General features: G+C 40.9%; 1 protein-coding gene and 1 long non-coding RNA gene across 3 annotated transcripts in view; one reads left to right on the forward strand and one right to left on the reverse strand.

The window, feature by feature from the left end:
* Positions 1-5,263, forward strand: part of bcar1 (BCAR1 scaffold protein, Cas family member) — a 113,944-nt gene extending 108,681 nt beyond the window's left edge. For both annotated transcript variants that reach the window (XM_061077000.1, XM_061076998.1), the window contains exons 7-8: positions 946-1,035; positions 3,766-5,263. In XM_061077000.1, coding sequence (XP_060932983.1) covers positions 946-1,035; positions 3,766-4,311 — 636 coding nt within the window. In that variant the 3' untranslated portion in view covers positions 4,312-5,263. The remainder of the gene's footprint in view (positions 1-945; positions 1,036-3,765) is intronic.
* A 1,091-nt stretch (positions 5,264-6,354) lies between these two features.
* LOC133009853 (uncharacterized) lies at positions 6,355-14,479 on the reverse strand. The gene is made up of 3 exons (XR_009680565.1): positions 14,410-14,479; positions 6,726-6,848; positions 6,355-6,632 (listed from the first exon to the last, which is right to left on the reverse strand). It is a non-coding gene; the product is annotated as an uncharacterized LOC133009853 (long non-coding RNA).
* Between the last annotated feature and the right edge of the window lie 1,239 nt (positions 14,480-15,718).

A 15,718-nucleotide genomic window follows, 5' to 3' on the forward strand; every position in this document is an offset into this window, starting at 1 on the left:
AGTTTATATGAGAATATTGATAACTGACATTGATTAAGTTGCGTTCACATCCGAATAAAGAATATAACTTTTTTTTCCTAATTGTCATTAATGAGATTTCAGTTTTCCATTGGTAATTAGAATTTTTAAGCACTCACACCTACACACGCATTAACACAGTAGTTATATAATTTGTCCATTTGTCTGACGTTTCAAGACACATTATGTTTTGGGGTTGTCCGTCCGTCCCATTGTCATGAACGGGATATTTCAGGAATGCCTTTAGGGAATGTCTTCAAGTTTGGTAAAAACATTCACTCTGACTCAAGGATTAACTGGTTTCATTTTTGGCCAAAGGCAACGAATTTCATATACAGCTAAATTCACTTTGACTCATGGATGACTTGATTAGAATTTGGTGGTCTTATTAGTTTTACAATGTATGCGGAACCTGCACTAGATAACATAGGCATAGAACCGCAATGCTGTAATTGTAGTTATTGATCAAAAATAGTTTTTGTTTTAAAAGCTGCGGGTAAAACGTATTTGGTCAACAGCAAGGCAAGAGTGCTTTGAAACAGGTGCAGAAAGTATTGCAAACTATATATGTTTGTGACACAGGCAGTGTGGCCAAGGAATTGCCTTTGCAGTATGAAAGTGACTTAAGTTATAGTTTTGTTGACAAATGTAACATTATGCATGATGTTGTAACATCTTCATGTCTGCCTGAATAACAGAGATATACTCATATAGTCATGCTTTTTACAAAGTGTCTCTGTGAGGGACAAACTCACTCTCCCTAACACACCTATCATGATGAATCAGTATGAAGAGTAACAACGTTTTTTACAAAGTGTGAGGAGATAGTACCTGTGACTGATTTTGCAGTTCCACTTAACACAATTTGAGGGAGACAGAGCAGCACAAGTGGTGTAACTGCTGTCTTTCTGTGTGTTAATGTGTTAGGGAAAGGAAGAGTTTGAGAAAAACCAAAGACAGCTGCTGGAGAAAGGCAACATCATCCGCCACAACAAGACACAACTGGAACAGCAACAGGTATGTGTGTGAACGAGTAAACATAGAAGCTGCTTTAATCATTACTTGGCCACTCAGAAACAAACAAAGTCCACGATAAAATAACAGGTGAATATGATGTTATTATGAATTTTTTATGAGGCCAAAACTATACCTGAAAAAGACAAAAAAGCTACCGGTCTTGATATACATAGTTTGTACTATTTATTTGAAAGTGAATAGGTTGGTTGGTTCAACATTTAAGGGAAACAATGAAGCCAGGGGCTATTCAACCATATGTACAGGGGGAAACATCATTTAAGAATTTACATTTCTTGAAAGTTAAAAATGTTAATATCACATGGACAGTAGTATTCAGATATTTTATAGGTTTTGGTTAGTTGTCTCCTATTTCTCTTGATCATCTTTAGGGTGTTTATACACAATAGATGGAGTCCATCTGTGGTAAATTCACATACTGAATGCATATGTTGTAGAAAGACACATCTGTCTCACAGCTGCAAATCAGAACAAACACTAAGTCTTGAGCTGCCTGCTGGGCTCAGAGACAGGACTGTGTCAAAGCACAGACCAGGGGAAGGTTAGAAACAAAGGAAGAAGTCTGTAACAATCAGGATTCTTCGTATAGTTGGCTGCCAAACTGAGCAATCAAGAGCACCTCAGAAACAGAGGAGACCATGAACCTGATAATCATTCTGACTGAGCTCCAGAGATCATGTGTGAAGATGAAAGAAACTTCCAAAGACACAACCATAACTAACAGTTCACAGAATAGGGGTTTATAAAAAATAATAAACATAATCATGATCAACTGATAAAACTAAAACTGTTTAAATGTCAAGCAATCAATAATCAATAGTTAGGAGTAACAATAGAAATGATTCTGATCAAGAAAGCCTGACAGATTTCAATCTGTAGATAAAAATGCACGGTGTTTTAAGATACCCTCTAATAATGTCATCCAAAGTTATAAAGGATGAAAAGTCACCCAGTAGAGAACACAAACCACTGAAAGTCCTCCCCTCTACCAGATCATATAAAGAAGATGAGAAACTGCATAGTGAGGTTTCTGTCAACGAGCAAAAGTCCTCATCAGTAAGCAAGGTTTCTGATCATATAATGTAATTGAGTTGTTTCTGGAAAATTGAATAATTTACTGAAAGAGACCTTATATTGAGCAGTTCAAATCGGGTGTCGTTATGCAACGGGTAGTCAGGGTGAAGGAGGGTTCAAGACAGTAGAATGCTGAATGTTTCCAAAAGAGATTAAAGCTGTCCACAAAAGCTACATTGCGGGCAGTAGGTGTGGGAACAGAGTATGGTTAACAGCTGTAGGTTTCCAAAGAGATGTAGGAGAGTGACCAGAACTAGTCACTATGTTGCAGAAGAGATTTCAAAAAGAGACTCTTGACTCTCTCACTGTAAAAAACAAGATTATCTTATCTTAAAAGGGCATGAGACCACAGGACCATGTGCTCAAACATAAATTACAGAAACTGAAAAAAAAATGTAAGATATAACAATATATGGGATACAGTTAAACGTTCAGTTAAGGGTGATTCTGGAAAAGTCCAACAGTTGATTAAGTTAAAAATAGTTTGAACTCAATTCTAAAAAGGGAAAGGGAAGGGGACAGGCTTGACAGAGTTATCTGAGCTGGAACAGCGTATCATTGGAAACACAGTGCTGCAAGGTAACACTCAGTTAAGCACCAACCCAAACCTGGTACAGGGCAGGTCAGTCACTGGCTTGGCTTATTTTTTATACACTGCTCATGTTTGTAATCTGGGAATACAAGCACTTACCATCTGTGTAAGGGACAGGGAAAAACAAACTCAGAGCATCAGGATTTGGTCAGGTTCGGACAAAAAAAACTGATCCCTTTCGGGCTCATGTCCTGGTCGGTTAGTTTTCTCTTAGGCTCTGAAAGACAAAAAAATTGGACCTGAGCCGCTTTCTGATCTGGACACCGACCTGGGCGATGTCTGGTGCAGTTGCATCTCGTGGGTCATGTTTTTGTCTTCTCAGTTTTCAAAAGGGTAAAACTGAACGGCATATTTGAAGTAAAATCTGTAGCTTTAATATGTAAACGCCACTGTGTCACAGCTAAAGATGGGAGACTTTTTTTGTAATGTAGTGCTCAAAATGTCCATGTTATTAAAATCTTTAGACAATAAAGAAATTAATAAAAATAATTTATGATGTGTTTTAGTCTTGGAAATGTATTATAAACTGTAAGCCACATACAAGCAATACATTATAAAAAATGTAATTATATGGTCATTTAAATCGCACCATACACCTTTATAATTGAAGATTATTTTTCACAAGCATGTGCAAGTCAAGTTTGCTCTTGAGTGTGCAGAGATTCTATTCCAGATAAGAAAACATTGATGAGTGTCAAAATCTTGGGCAATCTGCGTAAGTAGGTTTTAAGAAGAAATTTCTTCTTAATGGCGGTTGGTGAATGAGGCCCATTGTTTTTGATTAATCAAATATCACTATAAAATGTTCAATTTAGTTGTGGATGCACATCAAAAGTTCCAAGACTCAGTGATTCAGTTCAGAGACATACAGAGCAGAGATAGGCATCTAGTCTTGGCATTTGAGAAGCAGAATCAGAAAATCAAGAATTATCTTCAATATTTAGACATAGCATATTATCAAAAGTGTAGATTTTTTTCAAACAATTGAACAACTGGCTTATCTCATAGATCTAATAATATTACTCTTTCCTCTCCTTTTTCTCCAGAAGAAACAGTTTGAACGATTAGAGCAGGAAGTCAGCCGGCCTATCAACAATGACATGACGGGTTGGGTCCCGCCCCCCCACCATCCTCTGGCCGACCAGCTAGCCCAGAATGGCCCTGGAGGCCTCTCTTCCTCCAAGCTCTGCCACGGCGACCAGCAACTCCTCCTGTTCTACCAGGAGCAGTGTGAGCAGAATGTAACAACGGTGACCAATGCCATCGACGCCTTCTTCACTGCTGTCAACTCCAACCAGCTGCCAAAGATTTTTGTGGCACACAGCAAGTTTGTCATCCTTAGTGCACACAAGTTGGTGTTCATCGGTGACACACTGTCACGTCAGGCCAATTCTCCTGAGGTTAGGTCAAGAGTGGCCCAGAGTAGCAACATCCTCTGCGAGAAACTCAAAGACATTGTGATCAGTACAAAGACAGCGGCACTTCAGTATCCTTCCCCTGGAGCAGCCAGAGACATGACTGAGAGGGTGAGGGAGCTAGCTGGGTATACGCAGCAGTTCAGGGTGGTGCTGGGACAGCTGCTGCTTATGTAGGGGTTGACAGGGGAGAAGAAAAAAAACAATGACACAAAATGAGATGTCCCAGAAACATGGGGTAATAAATGCTCCCTGTAACACGGCGTGGACGACACTGTGTACACCCTTTCAGTGTGAGGTTTGAGACCCTCGACTGGAAGAGGATTTCCATTCCTTCTGTTTCTTACATGAAGTCAGGGAAACCCCGAGACCCTGTCTGGGACTGGGAGGCTGACCTCAAATCCATCCTCTGCTCCCTCCCTATATCGTTTTACACTTTAACCATTCCTCTTTCATCACAGCAAGCATTTTATTCTAGACAAAATAAAAAAAATAAAAATATCATCAGTGGGCTGGGCTAATGGTTGTAAAATAATCATTGTAATTATTAGGGTACATATTTAGTCAGCAATCCAGAAGAATAAAAGTCTACAGAACTGCCAGTGTATAAATATAAATATTCGGCTTTTTTTCAATATGATGAATACATAAATGTAGTTTTTGACACTATCGATAATAATTATATAATAATATTGCTATACCATTGATTATGGCTCTGATTCTTGATCCTTGTATCTTTATTGTTATTGACATGTTATTTCCAGATGCTAAGGAGATATGTTGTAATACCTTTATGCTCTTCCATCCCTGACAAAGGCACACTTTTCAAGAAAACACTGGAGCACACAGCCATCTTTAAAGTTCACCTGATGAAAATCTGACAGCTCTTCATGTTGCCATGTTGCCTCAGAGTTTGAGCAAGGTGTCAACATTAAGTCCACCAGTGCAGGCAACCCTGCTGCCAAAAGATTTCAACATAACTGTACAGTTCCATTACTGTAGTTATTAAAGATTATCTCAGTGATATACTTTTTTTGTAAATCTATATGTTGGTTGTTTTGTAAGAGGCATGTATCAGAGAAAAAGCGTGTAAAGGGTTAACGTTAAACAAATGAAATTAAACCATTTTTTTTTCTTCTTTTCTCTGACATTGATTATTTTGATGTATGTTCAGTCTGGAATGAAAACCAGTGAAAAATGTTTGGTCCATGTACAGAAGAAGTTTTACATTAAACATAGATTCAAGATCACAGAAAACCTGCAACTAAATTGGGTTTCATGTTTGATTGTAAAATTCGAGGAGTAGAAACACAATCAGCAATTTTTCAAACAAACCATATGGTCAGTAAGTTATTTTGCACCAACGCATCTTGGTTATGCTGAGCTTTTTTTAATGTACCCTCTACCAAATTAAGTGAGTCGCATCATTGATATTTACCGTACTACGGTAAGCGAATTGCGTCATTTCCTGGTTTCCTGCAGCTGATGGTGGTCGCTCTCTCTGATAGTATATCCGTCATGCATGCGTTTTTTTATGGGAGATTTAAAAGTTTTTCTCAAACCAAATCCTGCGTTTGTGCCTAAGGTTTTTAACTCGGCATTATCATATCGCCCTATTGAACTGTCAGCGTTCCATCCTCCACCGTTCTCCACTCTGGAGCAGGGACGGCTGAATGTGCTCTGTGCATTGCGCACTTACAGTATGTGGACCGGACATCTGGCTACAGGAAATCAGACCAGCTGCGTCATGGCCACTGTTCCAGGGCGTGCCTGTTGAAGAGATATGTGAGGCAGCCAGCTGGCTGCAACGCCTCATACCTTCACCAGATTTTATAATCTGGATGTTACTGTACCTACATGGTCTCACACAGTACTGAGCGTGGGGTCAGTCACAAATCTTCCTGTCTGACTGACTGATTGATTCGTTAGTTATTGGTCTTCGAGGTAAGCTTCTGGCAATGCGGGAGTCGCTATTTCCCATAGTAAGAGATAGTGAGTGACCCTGGGTCATTGCAGTACACACGTGGGTTAACCCCCCCCTACACAATATTAATACTAATAATTAATATATAGTTGTTACTAATAATGTATGTATTAATATATATTATTATTTTTTTAGTAAGCCTTTACCAAAAGCACTGCAATTAATGAGGATTATACATTCATTCATGTGATGCTTGATGGTATATGTTGAACATATTGTACAGGGAAAGAACAAGGTGTTGAGTCAAAACTTTATTTACATACAGCACAAATATTGTACAAACACAACTGGCCTATCCAGTGAAAAACTCAGGTGAAGCTTGAAATGTCTCTTTGCAGCCTCTGGGTCATAAGTTCTTTGCGGGACTCTGAATCTTCTCCAGTGTGTAGACGTCTGTGGTGTTTAGCTGTGAGATCCAGTGTAGCTTCTAGTCTTATTTGAAGTGTGGCACACAGGTCGGTGAGCTCCTGGCTGTGGAAGGATGGATCCATGTCATCTGTCCCGCTTCAATCAGCTGTAAACACAATCAGTACAATTAGCATAGTTCAATGACAACATACACCTATACATGTAACTGGAAAAAATGATCTAATGAATCTAACCTTACCCTCTTTCTTCTCTGTCGACTCCTGAACTTCTCAATGCTGCTGCAAGAGCTGCAAGGTCCGGTTGGATGTACGGGAAGCTCCTTCATAGTGCTCATAGTGTCTTAGTACATCATAGCTGGCAGCTAGAAAACAAGATGAGTAACATGAGTTTATTATAAATAAATGGAAATAGCCTTGCTGTTGGAAGATCCACAGCAGAAAAACACAATTCCTAAACAGTTACATACAATGGCATCATTTTCCGCAATGCAAATCCGGACTTTCAGCGAGTCTCTAACTAATGTGCAGTGACTGCCTCGTTGTGTGCGGGAATCAGGCTGTGAAAACACAATGATGAAATGGATCAGATTGAGTAAACCTGGAGAATGTTTTTTAAACAGCACAGCACGTCTCTTCTTTAATCTTACCCTCGCTCCAGTTCGGAGATTTTCTCACAAAAATACAACCGGAGAAAAAGTCAAGTTTATGAAAAACAAAACAAGAAAAAACTGTTAAATTTAAGCAGTTCAATTAGGAGAGACTTGATTTCCAATTTACAATATTTATTTAGTAAACACACAAGAATATGAATGTGTACAGTCTGTGGCATTTAGACCCCTGTGAGATGTCATCAAGATTTGAAGGGGGTGGAGCAGAGCATCGAATAGGAATACCTCCCGGGGTCTAGACACTGGTGAAGGTTCATCAGTCAAACGATAGTTTTGGATGGCCCATATTCGTGAGAATTGTCCTATTGGACTTCGCCAATTGTGACATCCTCTGCCCTTAACCCTCAACAAGAGTAAGGAAAAACTACAAAACCTTCTTAAAAGGAAAAACGTAGAAACCTCAGGAAGAGCCGCATGCGAGGGATCCCTCTTCCAGGACGGACAGAAGTGCAATGGATGCCACGAGTAATAGGTATATATATATATGCTGCTTTTTTAGTCCGCGATCAGCTCCCACCGTGATCGGGTGCCGCTGTAACCCCGATCCACTGACACTGACAGTATTGGGATCCGTCATCAAGGTCCATGATCGCTGCCAGCATGATGTGAGATTAGCGTATAATCAGTTGAGGTTGATGAATATTCTACTGGAGACTGGAGGAGATTGGGGTGGAGGAGGGGTTATGCGCGTCACTGAAGGTTGCCTGACTGCGGAAGAGAAGAGAAGGGATTTTTAAAGTTTGACAGGTGCTGAATGATTGGCTGAAGAGCCCGCGCCAGACCTGATTGGACATTTAGTAACACCCACAATCAGCTGATCACTTTGCAGGTTAAGTGCTCCGTACGATCAGCTGATCGTCTGCTGCTTAAGTCTTCCTCACTGAACTTGCGCTAAGCTTCATTTCAATTAGGAGAGACTTGATTTCCAATTTACAATATTTATTTTGCAAACACACAAGAATATGAATGTTTACAGTCTGTGGCATTAAGGCCCCTGTGAGATGTCATCAGGATTAGAAGGGAGTGGAGCAGAGCATCGAACAGCAATACCCCCAAAAGAATAAGACGAAGAAAGTAGATCAGGGGAAGTGAGATAATGATAAGTCTTACCTCGTGTTGTAGTATTCTGGCGAAGTAATACATGCTTTGGTAAACAGACAATCGTTATAACATTTATCTAATAGAAATATAGAGATGACTCGTTAGAGTGCACCTGCAACCCGAGTGATAATTATATGAGACGAAGGTCTGGAGACCAACAGTAAAAGATCATATGTGCAGGTATTATTATGGGATCTAAAATGTAGAACATAACTAAAGGTTATCAGACATAAGTAAGTTAGGTCCAAGGCTAGATTATAAAATGCTAACAGAATTATATCTCAGTAAAGCAACCGCAACCAGAATTTAGGTTGCTTGATACAAAAAGAAAGGTCCGCTGGACCAGAAGTGGATGTCGTGGTGAGTGCAGAGTCTAAATGTGGAACTTAATAAACGGTCAGCAAGGACCAAACTTAAATAAAAGGTTGTTTGACCAAAATGAAATTAAGGTCCAAGACCAAATGAAATAAAATCAACAGAAATGCAAATCGATACGACCACCGTAACAGAAATTAAGTCGCATGACAAACAGAAATTAAAACGGCTCGGCACACCGCCAAAAGAAATTAAGTGGCATGGCAAACTTAAATGAAGGTCCACTGGACCGAGTTAAAGCCATGGTGAGTGCAAGATGTAGAACTTAATAAACGGTCAGCAAGGACCAAACTTAAATAAAAGGTAATTTGACCAAAATGAAATTAAGGTCCAAGACCAAATGAAATAAAATATCAACAGAAATGTAAAACGGTACGACCACTGTAACAGAAATTAAGTCGCATGACAAACAGAAATTAAAATGGCTCGGCACAACGCCAAAAGAAATTAAGTGGCATGGCAAACTTAAATGAAGGTCCACTGACCGAGTTAAGCCATGGTGAGTGCAAGATGTAAACTTAAAAAACGGTCAGCAAGGACCAAACTTAAATAAAAGGTAATTTGACCAAAATGAAATTAAGGTCCAAGACCAAATGAAATAAAATATCAACAGAAATGTAAAACGGTACGACCACTGTAACAGAAATTAAGTCGCATGACAAACAGAAATTAAAACGGCTCGGCACAACGCCAAAAGAAATTAAGTGGCATGGCAAACTTAAATGAAGGTCCACTGACCGAGTTAAGCCATGGTGAGTGCAAGATGTAAACTTAAAAAACGGTCAGCGAGGACCAAACATAAATAAAAAGGTCTTTTGACCAACGAAATTAAGGTCCAAGACCAACAGAAATTACATGTCAACAGAAATGCAAATCGGCACGGCCACCGTAACAGAAATTAAGTCATATGACAAACTTAAAATAAGTTCCGCTGGACCTAAAGTAAAATACAGGGTGCACATACGCCGCCAAGGGGACTAGATGGCAGGGCGTTTCATAGTAGCCTACGTTTCAAAACACTCTCAAATGGAGAGAAAATCACGAGAAGTTGGCTTGTTTACTCGCAACAAAGCAAAGCTGTGAAGATTTTCTCAATACTTGAATGTGTGTGTTTGTTCTACATAGTGTGTTTACAAAGTAAAGTAAAATTGTGTGAATTTTCTGCTTCTAAATCTTTGCTTTATTGAAGAAGATTGCTAACTTGTATACGTCTGCTATTAGTTTGTATTTATGGATGACTATTTAATTTCTACGAAGATTTTGCACATCCCAATACTTGTGTATGTATTTTTTGGCTGTTCTGTGTACTGTGTTTACAAAATATATTTTCCTTTTTCGTTGTAATAAAATGTTTAACTGGGGGGGGGGGCATCATAAAGGAGTTATGCTTAGGGCACCAAAATGGCTAGCAGCGGCCGTGATCCCCCTCCACTCTGCTCTCACTTGAACTAATAAACACTCATCACTAGTTATCAGGACCTGATCAGAACATGAATTACTTAATATTATTGAATTCGCTCCAGAGTTTATGAGTCTGCATTACCGTCATGAAAAAGACTCAACATTTTGTGCTCGGTATACCACGCGACGCTCACAGTGTAAAATGAGCTGAGCGGCATAGATTCATGTGTTTACCCATTAAACAGGTAACCCTAGCAGCCATCTCAGAAATTGGCTGAGAATTTGGCAGCTCATTGGTGCACTGCACCTGAAGTCAGACGAGTAATTCCCACCGTCGCCAGAGGATATTTTTGAAACTAACAGTTATATCTGCTTTAGGAAGCCGAGCACCTTGACCTGCAAGCTTACTCATTTATTTGCTTTGTCGGCCACCTAAGTCTTATTATTGAATATTGAATATTTATTTATTTAAGCTTTGGAAGACACATTGAGGGATTAGACCCTCATTTACAATGGTGCCGAGGGTACAATAAAAAAGTTGATACATTAAAAGTTAATACATTGAATAAATAGGAATGAAATAAATATGCATATATATATATATATACACAGTAATACGAGGTATAAAACAATTTGTCAATAAAATACTATGGCCAAGTCAACTAGCAGTTACAGTCACTGCAGGAGAAGTCAGCTGTACATTAAGTCTCGTAGTTAGAGATACAGGACTGCAGAGCGGTCGGAATCATTGCTTATCTCCTGAATATGTAGGATCCGGGATGGTATATATCGCCTGGACAGACTGACCGGGATGAGAATCCAGAGAAATCAGGTTGTGTAGGAGTTGCTGGAATTGCATTATGTGAACATAAGCGTGCGACACTCGAGGAAGTTACTGTTTTTGTTAATTTTAAGATTACAGCAAAAGAGGCAGCACCGGCATGTAGTTTGTCTGTATGGCCCATAAATTGAGTACGGCGTGACAAGCCGGTATGTTTCTAACATTCACTGATGCGAGAATTTGATGGGTTTCACAACCAGTATTTATTTATTTTTATATGTCCGCACGGACGTTTTGCATTTTTTTCTTTGTCGGATTGGCCCGCTGATTTTACGCCACGAGACACGCAAGGTGAGCTTCTCCACCTTCTGTTACACTGCCCCTGTCGTTCAGTGCAATTGCATCTGCGTTCGCGTAGCATTCATTTCTGAGGAAGTGCACGACAGACGCTCCAAATGGGCTCAGGATATATACGAGACAGCCATCAGGTGCACGCGCACCCGTACTCAATTAGAGGAGATGCAATTCGGCCAGTTCAGGTGTGTATTGCATGCTTTAACACGGCGCGGTTTTATGATTCTGAAAAAATACACAGCTCCTGTGTCTCAGATTAGATCGGTGAATACGCCAATGCGTCGGGTTGTTGACTCTCCCGACGAAGCAGATTGTGTTGTGGTTTAAAATGCTGAAGCACGAGGAACAGCTGATCTACGTCTCTGTTTGGACGCGGGACGCACTCGCTGAGTGCGCATCAAGCAGTGCTGCGGCGTGCGAGGGTTTTAGACGAGTGTCAATGTTCTGCGCGGTTAGGACCGGGGACTGCAGAGTGGTCCGCAGATTATTATTTAAAGCTAAAGTGGTTGCAGGAGTGTTTAAAAAGGACGATGTAATACTAATGTTCGGGAGGGGCTTTAGAAGAGGTCGCTTGTTGAAACTTTTGCGACCGCGAACAGATGCGGTGGGGGACCCGCTGAGGGACCCGCTGGGGACCCACTGGATCGTGCTCCAAGCTGCGATCCGGCTGAATCAATTGACGGTTTACTTGAACCGCTGGGTCACGGAGCCGAGAAGGAGGCCGGCCTGAAGCCGCATGATGCCGCAATGTTGAAGCTGAGCGAAGAGGAAGTCGGCCTCCCTGTGGGAGACTCGTCAGGTTCGCTCGGCGGAAGCTCCTACACTGACGATCCGTAAATTGAATGAATCTTTGAATGCTGGGTCCGAACCTCTTGGGAAATAATCAGTCAGGATCCGACATTGAGATGTGAATTAGCTACAGCTTCAATTATGCGCGTCACTGAAGGACGCCTGACTGCGGAAGATAGATAGATAGATTACTTTATTCATCCCCGAAGGGAAATTAAGTCGTCATAGCAGCAGGTATATTTTAATACAATAAAATACAATACAATAGAATAAAAAATTAAAAATATTGAGGTAGAAAGAATAAAAACAGAAACACAAGATAAATAGGTAGATAAGGTGCAGTGGCAAGATGATGGTAATAATACTGATGATATGATGGTAATGTTATTGTTAGACAGTATATAAAAATAGTACAGTATATATAGTATATTATATAACATAATATACATTTATATATGATAGTAATTATACCAATATAATAGCAGTATATACACTTGTATATGGAGCGGAGTGTTGTACAGCTGCCAGAAACTGGTGCTTCAAGAACATTTATTTTATAGCTAGCTGTGTTGTTATTAAACAAGAAGTTAATGTTGGCATAGCCTTCAACTAACTACAGTTCAGATCACAAAGTATCCAATAGATGGCAACATAAGCCAAGGATTGTTCCTTAGTCTACATATTTTACAGTATTTGTGGACAGTTAAGTAATGTACTTCAGTACAAGTCAGAGTTACTTTTACTTTACCTGATAATTGCTACTTTGAGGTAGGGGTGCAACGATTAGTCGACGTCGTCGACAAAAATCGATGACCAAAATAGTCGCCGACGAATTTACCCGTCGATGATTCGTTGGTGACGTCATAGCGCGTGTTTCTCGTGCCGCGCAGCGGAACTAATCGGCGTTTTACCGGAGGTGCTGATGGAAGTACCTGAGGAGTGAGCCATCTCGCTTCCTTCCTATCTCTGAAAGTCGCGCATGTGCAATACCGACGAAACATGGACCAATGTCGGCGTCCGCTGCCGCGCGCAGTCGCGCACCAGGAAGTAAAAAGTTCGGGAGAACTTCACTCTTGACATGGCCCGAGAAAATCTACCTGCAGTATTTGTGCGGCGGACCTGCTCTGCATGGAAGCAAGACACGCGCATGTGAGGAGGAGGAGGCACGTGTGATTTCGTAACGGAGACGATGCGGACTCGCCTCTGTCAGATGTTATATATACACGTATATATCTGCGCGCAGGATTCTAGCATCCATTACAAAAATATGGTTTAAACTTTTTATTAACGAGTTTAAAAGCGTTATGTTGCCTGACAAACGTCTTGTTTTAATCACAATTATTTAGTCAGAAGAAGACTGTAGTTTCGTTTGTTGATGTTTTTATTGCTGTTACTTTCCCTGTCATTTTTGTTATCAGGAAAAATGAATACTTTGCCTGTCCTTGCTTTTAAATGGAAAAAAACTTGATTTGTCTTTGCTTTTGTGTCAACAGTACCCTTATATGAAACAAAGTTTATTAAAAGACATTTTTTTTTAATGAAGTATCAATATTTATTGCCTTTATTTTCAGTCATCACATGCCTCGAACAACCTCAAGCTAAATTTAAAAGCTGCTTGCTAAATAAGAGCAATTGAGAATTTGTGTCATTCATAATCCGATTAGTCGATTAATCGTTTCAATAATCGGTGACTAATCGACTATCAGAATAGTCGTTAGTTGCAGCCCTACTTTGAGGGAGTGTGAGGGAGCACCACACAGCAGGTTTGTGTTCTCACAGCCCTTGGCTGTGATTGGTCCGCTAACGACATAATTTCCTCAAGATGTCATTTCCGGATTTCACATTTCCGGTCCTCAAACTTCCTGTTTCTTTCCCTATATCACAATAAACCCAAACACAACTACGATTGATGTGAGAAAGTGTGTTGAGCCAGCAGAGTTGTTCCGCTGATGGTGGCTGGTTAGAACACTAACGGCATGTGTGTACGGTCACATACGGTTATAAGGCTGTGTCATAACGGCGCTAGCGTGATAGCCACTGTGCTAACTGCAGTGGTAACAGCGCTAAAACCCGCTGTCACGACTTTAATTCCACAGCTATCATGACACTGTTTCTCAAATACCGTCAGGTTAGAAGCAAACACTGGGTAATAGTAAGTATCGGGAGTCCCTGCTGACTGTGTGTGGAAGCTGGAGGGGGGGAGCTAGCTGCCTCCGTGTAGCTTCAAGCTGTGGAATTAGCAACACAGTTCGGAAACAAGACCGGGGAAACGCTGCGCTAAGAAACGATAACATCAGCATTTTGACCCCCTGGGTGTCACTTTATTTAGCTCTGTTAGATCCCATCGTTCACTGTGTGTGGGGGAAGCCGGGAGCAGGAAAATAAACACATGTGGACTTCTTCTCGAACATAGAGGTAGGCTTCTCTAAGCTCGTCTTCCGTTGGGCCACCTACTGTTTAGCGATGAATTGTTTTCAGACGTACAGTCGTCGGAGAAGCAAAAATCAAAAAGAGTCCGTGGGATCCGTGAGTCCCTCCGCACGCCAGGGAGAAGCATAATGGAGCCTTTACGGGGTTCAGCATCTTCCCGGTTGGATGACGACCACTCTATCACTCAGCCACAGCAACCCTATGGCAAATATTCAAGAGTTTATTGTCATATGCACAACAATTACATTTAGCAGTCGTTGGCAATGAAATGCTTGGGTCACAGGCTCTCTTGTAGCAATGCTCAGAATATTACACAAGCAAAACAATATCGAATAAAATAAAAACAGAATAGAATATCAAAAATTTATATATATATATATATATATATAAAACATACACCTAAAGAAAAAAAATTGCAAATATGCTAAGGTTAAGAGTTAGTGGAGTTATGGCAGATTGAAGGAGTTTTAAAGTCTTATGGCTAAACAAATGGCAGCAGGCTCAACTGTTTATGGCTGGGGGGAAAAGGGTCTTTAATGATCCGGTTGGCCTTCTTCCTACACCGGTGGTGTAGAGGTCAACCATGGATGGCAGCTCCGTCATGGTGATGTGCTGAGCAGACCTCACCACCCTCTGGAGAGCCTTACGCTTCAGGGCGGAACTAGGCGGTGATGCAGCCGGTCAGATACTCTCTACGGTGCACCTGTAGAAATTGCAGAGAATCCTGGAATCCATGTTGTGCCTCAGCAGCGGAAGACGAGCCTCTGTCTTACCGTCTTCCTCGTGGAGTCTGTGTCATCACTGATTTGAACACTGAGGAACCTGAAGCTGCTGACTCTCTCCACCGTAGTCCCATTGATGGAGAGGGGGGCATTGTTCTACCACCAAGATGTCAGGGCTCTGACCTCCTCTCTGTAGGCCTTCTCATCGTCGCCAGTGATCAGGCTTATGACTGTCGTGTCATCAGCAAATTTTATGATGGTGTTGGAGCTGTGGGTGGCCACACAGTCATGCATGTACAGGGAGTAGTGGAGGAGTGAGGTATGCAGCCCTGGGGCGCACCGGTGTTGAGAGTCAGGGTGGAGTCGGTGCATAACGGTGCATCCCTAGTCAGTATATTCAGTGTGCACTTCATGGGATGGTACTTCGTTACCCCTCAGACGTTACTTTCTCTTTTTCTAGCGACATGTCCATTTCCAGAATTTCCATTTCCATTTCATGCTCCCTGCCTTTAAAAAAGGATGTTAAGCATTTTGCGGATTATCCAATAAATTGCCATGAACGATGGTTCAATGTTGTTCCTTGTCACACACTATCATAAGGAAGTATTTTA

Source organism: Limanda limanda, chromosome 8, assembly GCF_963576545.1.
Source record: "Limanda limanda chromosome 8, fLimLim1.1, whole genome shotgun sequence".
Classification (NCBI taxonomy): domain Eukaryota; kingdom Metazoa; phylum Chordata; class Actinopteri; order Pleuronectiformes; family Pleuronectidae; genus Limanda; species Limanda limanda.